This window comes from Procambarus clarkii, chromosome 19, assembly GCF_040958095.1.
Source record: "Procambarus clarkii isolate CNS0578487 chromosome 19, FALCON_Pclarkii_2.0, whole genome shotgun sequence".
Lineage (NCBI taxonomy): Eukaryota > Metazoa > Arthropoda > Malacostraca > Decapoda > Cambaridae > Procambarus > Procambarus clarkii.
The window spans coordinates 29,001,577-29,016,709 of record NC_091168.1 but is presented as its reverse complement, the minus strand read 5'-3'; the positions used below and the strand labels follow the sequence as shown (position 1 = coordinate 29,016,709).

At 48.8% G+C, this 15,133-nt stretch overlaps 1 protein-coding gene across 1 annotated transcript in view; it reads right to left on the bottom strand.

Moving 5' to 3' along the window:
- Positions 1-15,133, bottom strand: part of LOC123757380 (uncharacterized) — a 759,793-nt gene that overhangs the window by 16,580 nt on the left and 728,080 nt on the right. Inside the window, exon 5 of the mRNA XM_069327407.1 lies at positions 12,288-12,399. Within this exon, the coding sequence (XP_069183508.1) occupies positions 12,288-12,399 (112 nt within the window). The remainder of the gene's footprint in view (positions 1-12,287; positions 12,400-15,133) is intronic.

Sequence of the window (15,133 nt, the reverse complement as noted above, 5' to 3'; positions counted from 1 at the left end):
CGATTTGGCGGGATGTGTTTGAAAGCGCCGCGCGCAGTCTCGTTCCGCCCTACTCCCGCCAATTGCTGTGCACGTGTCCTCGCCTAACCAGGCCTGTGCGTGAGCGTGTGCGTGACGTACACGCATGTTCGTACCCAGAAGAGTTCGATACCCCCTCACAAAAGGGACGCCAGTAACAGCCTAATAATAACCCATCGCTCTTCATTACCTAGAACAACGCCAGCTAGAGATAACATTGTCGAGCCTGAAATTCTTGAGGAAATTTGATTCTCGATGCGAATGTTTAAATGAGAAATTTGAATCTCAATTCCTCACCCCCTCACTAGGCTTAGATCAAGCAACGGTTATTTCCCGTGTGGTGAGGCGTGGTGTCAATCACCGAGCCCCCCCCCCCACCCCCCAATCCCCACACGAACAAAAAAATTGACAAAAGAACTTTAGTAATGATATGGGCTTATGGGCCTTACCATGGGCACAAGCTGCAGGATCGAACACCCGTGACTTACTGGCTGCAGGACTGAATATTTACAGGCTGCAGGATCGAACACTTGCAGGCTGCAGGATCGAACAGTTGCAGGCTGCAGGATCGAACAGTTGCAGGCTGCAGGATCGAACACTTGCAGGATCGAGCGATTTCTTTACCTCGGCCTCGATGGGTTAGGTGGGTTGCTTGGGCTGGTACGGTGACAGAGACGGGCTGGCCTACCCAGCATACATAGGCCTACCAGCAGGATAAAGGGTGAAACCAACAGCAAGATAAACAAAAAAAATTGACGCTGAAAATGTAATTTCAGCACTGGTTTGTGTGAGAGAATTGATGATCCGTGAACAATGGAATAGCTGGATAGAGTTGAGATTGATGGTAGGATGACTGTGTGTGTGTGTGTGTGTGTGTGTGTGTGTGTGTGTGTGTGTGTGTGTGTGTGTGTGTGTGTGTGTGTGTGTGTGTGTGTGTGTGAGACAGAGATGGAGAAAAGGTGGTATGGAGTGGGGATGGGATGGAGTGGGGATGGGATGGAGGGGGTGATTGGGATGGAGGGGGTGAGTGGGATGGAGGGGGTGGGGAGGGGGGCAGGAGGGGAAAGTGGAATGGGAAGAGAAAGGGGGGGGGGAGCAGGTGATGACGGGGACAAGGGAGTTGGGGGGGGGGAGGGGAAAGAAGAGGGCGTGGCTCCACCAACCAACATTTCCATCAGTAGAAAAGACCGCGAAATCATCTCTTGCCACGGCTGATAGGAGGGAGTTGAAACCCCCCCCCCCTCCCCTCAACACCCCCCCCCCTTCCCCCCTCCCTCCACCCCCCTTCAGAACGATCATTATTAATGATAGTCGGGTGATTACCGCCATAACGACTCTAATACCGGAGTCAAATGGCGGCTGACAGAACTAATTATAGGGACTAAGCTTGCGGGGATTGAATCAGCGCGCTGATAGCTCGTGCGCCCCGCGGATCGGCCAATCCCAGTCACGATTACCTTCACACACACACGCCAGTCAAAATGAAAGCCTAATCAGAAAATGTGTTCCTGACAATGTATACAAATCATTGATGGCTGGACGGGTATGCAACAGCCTAAATCAATCCTGGATTTTTTTTGGGGGGGGGGGCATAAAGTAACATTTAGTTTAGAATTTGAAAGAGCTTTCGTTGTCTGTGTGTGTGTCTGTGTGTATGAGAATAAGCGCACTGTTAGGCCCTATAGGAAGGATATTGGTAGCCATTATGAGTGCTATTTCAGGGCGGAATTCACTCTACTGTGACGTTACCGCCTGACAGAGGGATAGCGTGACGATAGCGTAGCGATAGTGGATCCCCATACCCGTCCTGTGAGCAGCAGTGGACCCCATACCCGTCCTGTGAGCGGCAGTGGACCCCATACCCGTCCTGTGAGCGGCAGTGGACCCCATACCCGTCCTGTGAGCGGCAGTGGACCCCATACCCGTCCTGTGAGCGGCAGTGGACCCCATACCCGTCCTGTGAGCGGCAGTGGACCCCATACCCGTCCTGTGAGCGGCAGTGGACCCCATACCCGTCCTGTGAGCGGCAGTGGACCCCATACCCGTCCTGTGAGCGGCAGTGGACCCCATACCCGTCCTGTGAGCGGCAGTGGACCCCATACCCGTCCTGTGAGCGGCAGTGGACCCCATACCCGTCCTGTGAGCGGCAGTGGACCCCATACCCGTCCTGTGAGCGGCAGTGGACCCCATACCCGTCCTGTGAGCGGCAGTGGACCCCATACCCGTCCTGTGAGCGGCAGTGGACCCCATACCCGTCCTGTGAGCGGCAGTGGACCCCATACCCGTCCTGTTATGCTCTATATTATTGCACTCCAGGCAACAATTTATTTTGGATAAGTCGCTCCACAACATTGTCGCTTGGATCGTCGACTTCCTATGGCTTCACCTGCCATTTAGTTTCGTCTAGTTATAAAATTTTTATTTTCCAAAGAAAAAAAAATGTATTTATTTATTTATTCATTTTATTTTATTTTATTTATTCATTTCATTCATTCATTTCATTCATTCATTTCATTCATTCATTCATTCATTTCATTCATTTCATTCATTCATTTCATTCATTCATTTCATTCATTCATTTCATACATTCATTTCATTCATTCATTTCATTCATTCATTTCATTCATTTCATTTCATTCATTCATTCCATTCATTCATTCCATTCATTCATTCCATTCATTCCATTCATTCCATTCATTCAATTCATTCCATTCATTCCATTCATTCAATTCATTCAATTCATTCAATTTATTTAATTTATTTATTTAATTCATTTAATTCATTTAATTCATTTATTTATTTATTTTATTTGTCTATATTCTACATTCCCCACCAACATTAGTGAGTAAATATATATCATATTTCTTCATTACTTATATAATGCTAGGACGCTTTGGGTAATTAGACGAACCCCCTTATAGTCGAGTTTAAGCCGAGCAGTAGGAACATCCAGGAGTCTGCTCTGACTGTTGGCTAATCCATAGATGTGTGACTCCTCTTTAATGATAAGTGAGAGAAAGGAATTCTCTCGGCTGGTCTTGTACCTCATGGCTACTGTGCTGAGCAATGCTGCACATGTAGCACTTGCCCTCAGCAATGCTGCGCACATGAACATTTGTATTCACCTACATCTGTAGACATAAACGCATCGTGTCGGGTGCCTACGGATCTGGAACAGCATCAGCAGTTCAGAAATGGTGTGTATGGCGGCATACAACGCCTGCTTATACAAAGAGAGCACTTTATACAACTGTATAATCACAGATGGTGGGGCAGAATGTTTGGTAATATGTTTATTGTTTGTGATGTGTTTATATGTATGTATTAACACGATGTACTGAACGGGGTGAGAATAGCTTGAGCTACCTCATCCCTTTGTGTGTATTTTACCTCAATAAACTTATTTCAATTTCAATTTCATCCTCAAGTTGGATGTGTCAATCCTGGATGACCTGACCTCGGCCAACGGTCGCTGGTAATCCTATTCCTTCGTCTCTCCGCCACACGAGTACCGCCCCGGAGTTCAGCCAATCGGAGGCATGTGTATAGTTGAAACTGCATTCTGATTGCTGGGCTGTCTGGACCGTGAAGGTGGTCTGAATGTAATATTCAAACACATGTCACTCCATATATCTAATGTCGTGCAAATTTTCCTAGCATGAAATTGTCCAAAATTTTGGACAGGAAATGTTGAGCTCCAAATATTGGCATTTTTGCATACGGCAGTGGTGTGAGGCAGCCGTTATTGTTGAGGTGATTGATTGATTGATGAAGATTAAGCCATCCAGGAGGTGGCACGGGCATGAATAGCCCGTAACTTGAGGTGGTCATTATTACCCATGTTTAAGTTAGGCTAGTTTAGTTTAGGTTAGGCTAGGTTAGGCTAGGTTAGGCTAGGCTAGCTTAGGCTAAGTTAGGCTAGGCTAAGTTAGGCTAGGCTAGGCTAAGTTAGGCTAGGCTAGGCTAAGTTAGGCTAGGCTAGGCTAAGTTAGGCTAGGCTAAGTTAGGCTAGGCTAGGCTAAGTTAGGCTAGGCTAGGCTCAGTTAGGCTAGGCTAAGTTAGGCTAGGCTAGGCTAAGTTAGGCTAGGCTCAGTTAGGCTAGGCTAGGTTAGGCTAGGCTGCGTCACGTCACCAGAATACCATCGGCAGGAGATGGAACTAGACGTAGATTTAGACCTGCTCGTAACCCGAATCATCCCGTTCCCATCTGTAAATACATTTCCGTTCTATAAATTGTTACCCCCACTTCCGTGGACATAAACCTTCCATTCACCTGCGCTGTAGGCGACTCGGGCTGCTTATTGGCCATGAAAGTTTATAGACAACTTCTTTGAAGGTAGACAACTTCTTTGAAGGAGCCGAGCGGACAGCATGCTGGACTTGTGATCATGTGGTTTCGGATTCGATCCCAGGCGCCGGCGAGAAACATTGGGCAGAGTTTCTTTCACCCTGTGCCCTTGTTACCTAGCAGTAAATAGGTACCTGGGTGTTAGTCAGCTGTCACGGGCTGCTTCCTGGGGGTGGAGGCCTGGTCGAAGACCGGGCCGCGGGGACACTAAAGCCCCGAAATCATCTCAAGATACCTCGAGAAGGTAGATTGTTTGGCTAACTGAACAGCTCTATCGTGTATTCCCAAGCCCAACATGGGACGGAATCCACATAAAATGAACGAAATTGTACAGAAACAAAATATTTTACTTCCACGAGAACATTTTGTGTCAAAAAACAACATTTTGTGTCAAAAACAACATTGTGTCAAAAACAACATTTTGTGTCAAAAACAACATTTTGTGTCAAAAACAACATTTTGTGTCAAAAAACAACATTTTGGGAAGAGGGGGGGAAGTGGGTCCCAAATTCTATTTTATTACCAACCACAGACGTGGGTCCCTGGGGGTCTTCCCCCCCCCCCCTTTTCCGAAAAAATGGACAAGTCTCCCCTTACAAAGCCTCTCATGCCAGGAGACCCGTGTCGTGTCTAACAATAACTGACCCCGCCTCCCCCTCGCTGGCCGCTTAGCATCAAGGATCAAGCAAAGAATTAAAAATGGCAATTTTTATACCCTCCGAGCCACACAAACCCGGGGTTAATCCCCGTTAAATCCCGCAGCAACAGGTAATCCATTTGCATTCCTCAGCAGTCAACCCTGCACAAAAAACGTAAATTGTCATAGAAAACGAGAGTACCAGAGGCACCTGCCTCTGGAGTAGTGTATATTGTATTTTGACGAATAAATCCCTAACGGCCAAAATATGATGTACAATAGATCACAACAGCTCGCTAAACAGCCTGATCTCACAGACGTTCCCAACGTCAAGAAACTGTCGTACTAAACTGCCCCTATCCTAACCTACCAATAGTACCCAAAACAGAGAACGGAACAGCATGTCAATTTGCAGGCGATGAGTCACAATAACGTGGCTGAAGTAGGTTGACCAGACCACACAAACGTCGTCGTCCCTTCAATTTCTAGTGTGAGGTCTGGTCAAGCATGTCAATTTCGCCATCCGCCGCCATTTTCTAGTACGACAATTTTTTGACCATAATTATACGTCAAAATGCGTCGTGCTATTAGCCGGACGGGTTGAGCTAAAAGGACGGCGGGCTGTCCCATTGTTCCATTCGTGTATCAAGAACAATATGTTCATGTAACGACACGACATCTAGAATTGGGCCGTTCCGCAAGGGAGATGGAACAGATTGTAACAAACTAGGCTGGTTGTAAGAATTATCCAGAGTGGTTTATCGACAAAAGAGAATGGGAAGCTGAGCCCGCATGGTGACCTGACCCCCAGGGGAATTCGCGGTGGAAATAACCGACGCTTTGTTCATAGCTGCGTATAATGAACCATCCTATAGTAGTCAGTAATTTAGAGAAAATTAGCCTTTATTCATTTTGCATTAAAATTGTATTGTATAATAGTACTGGATACAATATCAAGAGTATTCTAATTATTGAGTTTAAGTCACCATCAGTGACGTCACGAATCAGATCTAACTTGTAAGGCGGAGTGACCGGCGGTCATAGGTCAGCAGGGTTGACAGGTCTACTATTTCTTAAAGTTCAATTATCCATTTTTGGGGGATCGGGAACAGCTTTGCCGTTAGATGTTTGTGTAATTTAATTTCAGTAAAAGAATTCAACCAGTCTGGATCAATTCAGTACAAACAGAGGTTAATTGTTATAACTTAAACCTTGCTAGTAACTTGGTGAAACTTTGACTAGGCGGAAGGTTACAATGCCCTGTCTGGGGTAGACCAGACAAGGAAGAGATCAGTGTGAATACGGGAGCAGCTGGGAGAGGTCAAACATCTTACCTCTCCCCAAGACCAGCCCAACATCTAGAGCTGGTCGCCCAAGGTATAGTTGCTATTGTTAATTATAGGGATAGTCTTCTCATTTGCCATTCAGGTCAAGTAGGGAGTGTTAAAGTGACAGGGAGTGAACATATTTAGATTTTGTTTTAGTTTTTCTTTAATAAATTAATTAGTTATTAATTTGCATTTTATTGTTTCCATTTGGTTATGTGTATACTTGTCCTGGTCACGTGGTCCACACGAGGCAGAGTTGGATTGGGCGCCGATTCTTACATCGAATCATTCCCGTGTAATTAATTCCACACTCAAGTTTCCGAGGTTATAAACTACTAGTGGGGATCAAGCCCCAAGGTTGATTAATTAGCGTGATCGATCCAGACCTCGATCATTGCTCTGTGTTGCTGGTCTGGTGGTGGCAGCGTAGAGGCGACTCTAGGGTTTTGCTCAGAGCTTAGGTCACGTCATACTGGGTGTAGAATCCTAAAGTCGGTCAATCGTCTTAGGACCACGTGGCGTGGAGTTGGCTTTGGTAAAAGTTTTGGAGTCCCTTGGTAGAGAATAAAAAGTAAGAATACGGGTAAAGAGGGCGAAGAAAAGAGAAGTAGAGAGAGAGGAACCCTAACCCGTGTTACAAGATGACTCCAGAAAGGTTCCATGTTCAGTAAGCCTCTGAACACACTGAAGAGTGATATAACCCAAACGAATTCTTCTCGAGTGTGATACCAACATCAAATCATATCACCCTAATCCCACCTAATTACTATCACCCCTAATTAGTCACCCTAATCCCACTATACATTTGAAATAGCCACAGACAGCATGCCTATGCACCAGGCTCTGGTTCCTGGAATTCCATATTCATCAGGAATTTTAAACAAAAACTATCACAGGCCCTAAATATTTGTTGGAGATGGAGCATTGATACTTAAAAGAGCGGAGATATCACCACATCATAAAGGAGGAAATAAAGTGGAGGGAAGAAATTATAGACCGATAGTACTAATATCAGACATTATAACAATCTTTGAAAGTGCGCCAAAAAGAAAGATCGCAAAACACACGTAATCACAGAGTTCAGGAACCTGTATTGTCCCACATAACCCAAGACAACTCAGGTTCAAAACAGAGCGCTCCTGCCTCTCTCAATTGCTAGAGCACCATACATGGCCTCAGGTACCGACACACACACACACACACACACACACACACACACACACACACACACACACACACAATGCACTCAAAAGAAACTACTAGAAAAATAGGAGGATGGATCCTCAATTTCCTAACGAATAGAACCCAGTGTTTAATAGTCAAACTTCAAGCCAGTCAATAGTCAACAGTCATCGACCGTGAAGCGCCTAGTGCCCCGAGAGTACTGTGCCTGCTCCAGTGCCGTTTCTCATCCTCATATCAGACATAGACAAGGACAAGACACAAGACATACTGTAGTACCGCATCATCCTTTGCCGTTAACACTAGCATGTTGAGGAGTAGACAACATAGAGGACACAGCAAGCCGCCTCCAATCTCATCAGCTCTTTCAATGGGCCACAGATAATAATAATACTTAAGGAAGAGAAGTCCCAGCTTTTATGGAATGGAAACACTTATGGGGGAAAACGCTTTTATGGAAACATAAAAAGCCAAAATATACAACGCAGGTCAGATCACAGACCATCGAACGCAAAAGCCACGCACAAAAAAGATAAGACACAAAGTTAGGTTCGGACCATTTAGCACATCATTTCTGCGACGTAACGACTCTAGAGGACACGGGGCTGAGGAGCTACTTGCTTCCCCACACTCCGGGACAGGAAGCCCAAACGAGGATTTACTACTAGAGGTAAAGGAGGATTTACTACTGATTTACTTACTATATTGATAGAGTTCTCTCTCAGCGTACCTATTGCACCTTTGGCTTTCTATGGGACTATTCTGCACATCCTGCCATGCCTACTGGTTTCATGTGATGTTATTCCCGTATACAGATTCAGAACCAGTCCTTCTAATATTGTCCACGCATAGATTTATTATGTACCTCTCCCGCCTGCGCTCTAGGGAATACAGATTTCAACATATTAAGCGGTGCCAATAATTTAGATGTTTTATGAAAGTGGATTCTAGCAGTAAAAGATATTTCCACGCTCTCCAGGTTAGCAATGTATCCAGCTTTAAATGGTTCTGTTATTGTGCGAAATATTCCACTCCCAAGAGAGCACCAGTGTCTTGAAAAGAGTACATGGTGTACTGAATGTCCTGTTCTTAGTACCGAGACGGTATACTCTTGATCCACCAGGTTATAGTTACCTCCACCTGTGTAAACACTTGCACCTCCTCTCCTCTCCAATCCCAGCCACCACCTCCCCGACTCATTTTCCTAATTACTGCTCCCTCCTCCTGCTCTATCTTGCACATTTGTTTACCTTCTCCTATTCCTCTCTTTCATTACCAATGTATTCCTCATCCTTTCTCTCTTCCCTCTCCCTCACACCTTCCACCCCCCCTCCCCCCCAATCTTCAACACCAGGGGGGGTGAGGAGTGTTGGCGAGAGAGTGCAATGAGGAGGAGAGGCGACATTTTCTCATATTTTCCCTCTGCATAGTGTGTGTGACTCTTTGATGTCGACGGGTCTTTGACGCTCCGGCCAATGTCGCTCTGCTGCAAATGTCGCTCAGAATTCGACGAGTGAGTCGACCTGTCCTCTGGTGGGGAGGAGGTCGACCTGTCCTCTGGTGGGGAGGACAGGTCGACCTGTCCTCTGGTGGGGAGGACAGGTCGACCTGTCCTCTGGTGGGGAGGACAGGTCGACCTGTCCTCTGGTGGGGAGGAGGTCGACCTGTCCTCTGGTGGGGAGGACAGGTCGACCTGTCCTCTGGTGGGGAGGACAGGTCGACCTGTCCTCTGGTGGGGAGGAGGTCGACCTGTCCTCTGGTGGGGAGGAGGTCGACCTGTCCTCTGGTGGGGAGGACAGGTCGACCTGTCCTCTGGTGGGGAGGAGGTCGACCTGTCCTCTGGTGGGGAGGACAGGTCGACCTGTCCTCTGGTGGGGAGGAGGTCGACCTGTCCTCTGGTGGGGAGGAGGTCGACCTGTCCTCTGGTGGGGAGGAGGTCGACCTGTCCTCTGGTGGGGAGGAGGTCGACCTGTCCTCTGGTGGGGAGGAGGTCGACCTGTCCTCTGGTGGGGAGGAGGTCGACCTGTCCTCTGGTGGGGAGGAGGTCGACCTGTCCTCTGGTGGGGAGGAGGTCGACCTGTCCTCTGGTGGGGAGGAGGTCGACCTGTCCTCTGGTGGGGAGGAGGTCGACCTGTCCTCTGGTGGGGAGGAGGTCGACCTGTCCTCTGGTGGGGAGGAGGTCGACCTGTCCTCTGGTGGGGAGGAGGTCGACCTGTCCTCTGGTGGGGAGGAGGTCGACCTGTCCTCTGGTGGGGAGGAGGTCGACCTGTCCTCTGGTGGGGAGGAGGTCGACCTGTCCTCTGGTGGGGAGGAGGTCGACCTGTCCTCTGGTGGGGAGGAGGTCGACCTGTCCTCTGGTGGGGAGGAGGTCGACCTGTCCTCTGGTGGGGAGGAGGTCGACCTGTCCTCTGGTGGGGAGGAGGTCGACCTGTCCTCTGGTGGGGAGGAGGTCGACCTGTCCTCTGGTGGGGAGGAGGTCGACCTGTCCTCTGGTGGGGAGGAGGTCGACCTGTCCTCTGGTGGGGAGGAGGTCGACCTGTCCTCTGGTGGGGAGGAGGAGGAGGTCTACCTGTCCTCTGGTGGGGAGGAGGAGGTCGACCTGTCCTCTGGTGGGTAGGAGGAGGAGGTCGACCTGTCCTCTGGTGGGAAGGAGGAGGAGGAGGTCGACCTATCCTCTGGTGGGAAGGAGAAGGAGGAGGTCGACCTGTCCTCTGGTGGGTAGGAGAAGGAGGAGGTCGACCTGTCCTCTGGTGGGGAGGAGGAGGAGGAGGAGGAGGTCGACCTGTCCTCTGGTGGGGGGGAGGAGGAGGAGGAGGTTGACCTGTCCTCTGGTGGGAAGGAGGAGGAGGAGGTCGCCCTACAGCAGGATTTGGGAGGGTGAGGTCAATATCTAAAGATAGATGAAAGTAGCTTTCTCTCTCGCTCTGCGACACGAAACCTACCCCACACCCCCCCCTAACCCCAGTGCCATCCCTCCCTCAAGGGCCCTTCTCCCCCCCCCCCCCCCACACACACACACCTGCAGCCTCCACCATTGACTCTCCCCCCCCCCACACTACCCCACAGAGACCCCCCCCTCTCACACACATCTAATTCACACCTCTGAGCCGGGGGGGGGGGGGGGGTGGGGGGCGGGTCCATATCGCCACCTTTGTCCCCCTCTCAGTTTCCCCTGAAGAGTTAATTTTAGACATCAAACATGTGAACCCCCCCCACCACCCCCCCCCCCCCCCCACCGCCCCCCACTCGACCCATCACCCCCCCCACCGCCCCCCACTCGACCCCCCCCCCACACTTTTTCACCTCCGTCATCTGCCTTCAGTTCTATACACGGGCTACACCCCCCCTCCCCCCCTCTTTATTACTGCCGCCCTTGCCAGTACCGTCTTTATTATTCTGTCCACTAATCACTCCTGTCACCAGAGACCGTCAGTTCTCCGGGAGACGCCATTAATAATGGTAATAAACAGCCATTACTTTTTTTTTTAAGAAACACAACACCATTATTGATGTAGAAATAAAAACACAAATAAGAAAAAGGGACTATTTGGTTACCCCAAAATTATTATACGAGTTTGCATCTATTACTCTTAGAGTGGGTGACCAACCATTTTTTATTTGTTGGAGTCACGTCGCTTCTTGCAGAGTCCAGGTTCGATCCCCAATGGTCCCCAAGAGGTTCCTTCACTTTAGTCTGCCTATCCCACCTCCTGTCCTTTCCTTGCACCCCCCCCCCCCCACCCCACTTCACCCTCCCTTTCTACGTGCTTCCCTCATTGTTATTTCCTTCCCTTCATTTAGACTTGTAATGTTCCGCGAGATACACGCGCGCGAGACCGCGAGATACACGCGCGCGAGACCGCGAGATCAGAGCCCCGCTCCTGTGCCAGGTAAGTCCACTCCGGGCTCACCATAGCCCGTGCTACATGGAACTTGTTGCGAGTAGCTGAATCTATAACAAGCGCCGCGAGATGCACGTACTGCGAGACAAGCACGAACGCGGCCTCTATATGCACGTGAAAGAACTCAATATACACATACAGTACAATATACACATACAATATACACATACAGTACAATATCCACATACAATATACACAATATCCACATACAATTGGAAAAATAAACACGTTTTGAAATGCTTCGTGTTGATTAAACTTTAATTGTTAGTTCAGAGACAGACAGAGACACAGACACACACACACACACACACACACACACACACACACACACACACACACACACACACACACACACACACACACACACACAGGCCTCGTAGCCTGGTGGATAGCGCACAGGACTCGTAATTCTGTGGCGCGGGTTCGATTCCCGCACGAGGCAGAAACAAATGGGCAAAGTTTCTTTCACCCTAAGTGCCTCTGTTACCTAGCAGTAAATAGGTACCTGGGAGTTAGTCAGCTGTCACGGGCTGCTTCCTGGGGTGTGTGTGTGTGTGTGGTGTGGGAAAAAAAAAAAAAAAAAGTAGTTAGTAAACAGTTGATTGACAGTTGAGAGGCGGGCCGAAAGAGCAAAGCTCATCCCCCGCAAAACACAACTAGTAAACACACAGACACACACACACACACACACACACACACACACACACACACACACACACACACACACACACACACACACACACACACACACACACAACACGCCGCAGTTTTGTTGTAATTACCCAGGACAGGAGAAAACGGAGTTCCAATTAACCTACGAATACCTTTCACAATGTTTGAATTAAATAGTAATTTAATAGCAATTAAATTACTATTTCCGATCACCATCACCATTATCACCATCACCATCCTCATCATCACCATCCTCATCATCACATGTCATAATTCCTTCAGGAGGGAGAGGTGTTAAGAGCCAGAGGGCCACTGGAAACAACGGGTCTCCGGAGAGTTAACAAACCTCAATTAATCTTTTCAGATTGGTTTGTGCAACACCGCCCCAGGGGTGGGGGGGGTGTTTGTGGCCTTCCAAGGGAAAGGGGGCCCCCCTTGGCCTCCAGGGGAAGGGGGGGGGATCTTAGTTGCAGTGAGAAGAGGGCTCCCCCCACGGGGCTCTTTGACACTCACTCCACAATTAAAATCTACAATGTCTCGAAAGGCTTAGGACCAACACAATGTTTCACACTCATATAAGGAGAGAAATAACAGTATACGACCACGGAGAATTCTCTCGGAAAATGACATGGAAGTTTGCGAAGAATCCTCCGAGCGACTTCGAGAAGTCTTCACGCAAGAACCAATGTAGGAAGATCAAGACTAAGACGAATGGTCGTCAAGAACAGTATTAGATGACGTGGTAGTCATGGTAGGTGAGGTGTGGCTATACCTGGAGCATACCTGGGGAGGGTTTATAGAGTTCTTGCACTCCTATTCGAGCCCGGCCTGGGAGTAGATGGGACAAAAGCACAAGGAATCATCTTTGGAGCCTCTGGGGACGTTCCAGAGGTGCTCTGTCACCAGTTAAACTCATTTTTTTTTTAAATAAAACACCCAAGACAGGAGATCTCGAAATCTGGTGAAAAGGCATCTCCAGTTTTGTGCAAAAGAGTGTAGGGTGAGCTCTGGCTCTTTGGTCCCGCCTCTCACCTGTCAGTCAACTAATGTACAGGTTCCTGAGCCTACTGGGCTCTATCATATCTACATTTGAAACTGTATGGAGTCAGCCTCCACCACATCACTGCCTAATGCATTCCATTTGTCTATTACTCTTGACACTAAATAAAAGTTCTTTCTAATATCTCTGTGGCTCATTGGGGCACTCAGTTTCCACCTGTCCCCTAGTGCGTGTGCCCCTTGTGTTAATTTTTTTTTTTTTTGAGATATATACAAGAGTTGTTACATTCTTGTACAGCCACTAGTACGCGTAGCGTTTCGGGCAGGTCCCTGGAATACGATCCCCGCCACGAAGAATCGTTGTTACAACCAAGTACTCATTTTACTGTTGAGTTAAACAGAGGCTACAGTTAAGGATTTGCGTCCAGTAAATCCTCCCCGGCCAGGATACGAACCCATGACAAAGCGCTCGCGGAACGCCAGGAGAGTATCTTACCACTACACCACGGAGACTAGAAAATAGCCTGTCTATCTACCCTATCAATTCCTTTGATAGGGTAGATAAAGTTTGTGGCTTAGTATTGTCTCCAGAGAGTGTTACCTGCGTTGCATTGGAGGAAGTTGAGTCCCACACGAGATACGCGCGCGTGCGTGCGTGCGTGCGTGTGCGTGTGTTGTGTTTGTATGTCTCTCTCTCTCGGGCAACAGAGTGGGATGGGGGGCGAGGTGCAGGAGGTGGGGGGGGGGGGGGAAGGAGGCGAGCCATTATCCACAGATATCCGAGAACGGATCAATCATGTCCAAGGAGGTGCTCGCCACAGCCCGCCAGGAACACAAAGGGTGAATGGCATTACTTCGCCCCGGTCTCACAGTACTCTGAGGAAGGGGAGGGGGGGGGGAGATAATGTGGGGGGGGGAGGAGGAGGGGGGTATTATTTAATATATAGGCTCTTGTGTCTCCACAGCCCTGTAGAGGTTGTGCTCCAGTTCCCGAGCCTCTTGTACCTTGAGCAAATCCACCACACCTCTTTTTGAATTTATATATATGTGTGTGTGTGTGTGTGTGTGTGTGTGTGTGTGTGCGCGCGCGCGCTCGCGCGCGCGCGAGCACAGATGGTCCTTAAAACTCTCAAGAGGGGCATGGGGGTGGAGGCGCTGCCTCAGGTCTATTTCTCCTCCTCAGATTTCCCCAGAGGAGCCCCTGTAAGTCCTCCCCAACACCCACCGACCTCGTCAATTTTTTTTTTTTTTATTAACATATTAGGTACATCGCTCGCGCCCGCCCTCCACAGTGATGTATATACACCTTTGCAAAATTACATTTTCAGCGATTGGAATCAAATTAGCAGTAGAATCCTAGTGTCAAGATTATCCTCAAGTTCACAAGGACAACGGTACAACAAGGTCATTTAATTTATTAGTGTTGTATTAAACTAGCCCAAACGCTTCAGCAACAGCCTCGTCCGCCCCCCCCCCTCCTGGCCGTAGATCCTGCCTCAGCTCAGTATATGAGAGCCGGTCGGCCGAGCGGACAACACGCTGGACTTGTGATCCTGTGGTCCCGGGTTCAATCCCGGGCGCCGGCGAGAAACAATGGGCAGAGTTTCTTTCACCCTGATGCCCCTTGTTACCTAGCAGTAAAATAGGTACCTGGGTGTTAGTCAGCTGTCACGGGCTGCTTCCTGAGCGTAGAGACCTGGTCAAGGACCGGGCCGCAAGGACACTAAAGACCCGAAATCATCTCAAGATAACCCCTCCACAGATCTCCAGTGTCAGCTCTCGATACTGATAATGGCTGAAAAGGGCCACCACTTACGGGCTATTCATGCTCGTGCCACCTTTTGTGTGGCTTAATCTTCATCAATCAATCAAAATAACCTCAAGATATGACAAACGTATCGACAATTGCCTGAAGGTATTGGAAAAAGCGGACATAGAGGCAACGGAAACAAGACCTAACAGCCTAATACTTGAGGACTTCAACCACAGGGAAATAAGACTGGATAAATAAGGTCCCCCCCCCCTGCGGTAGGGGTCACGGGACATT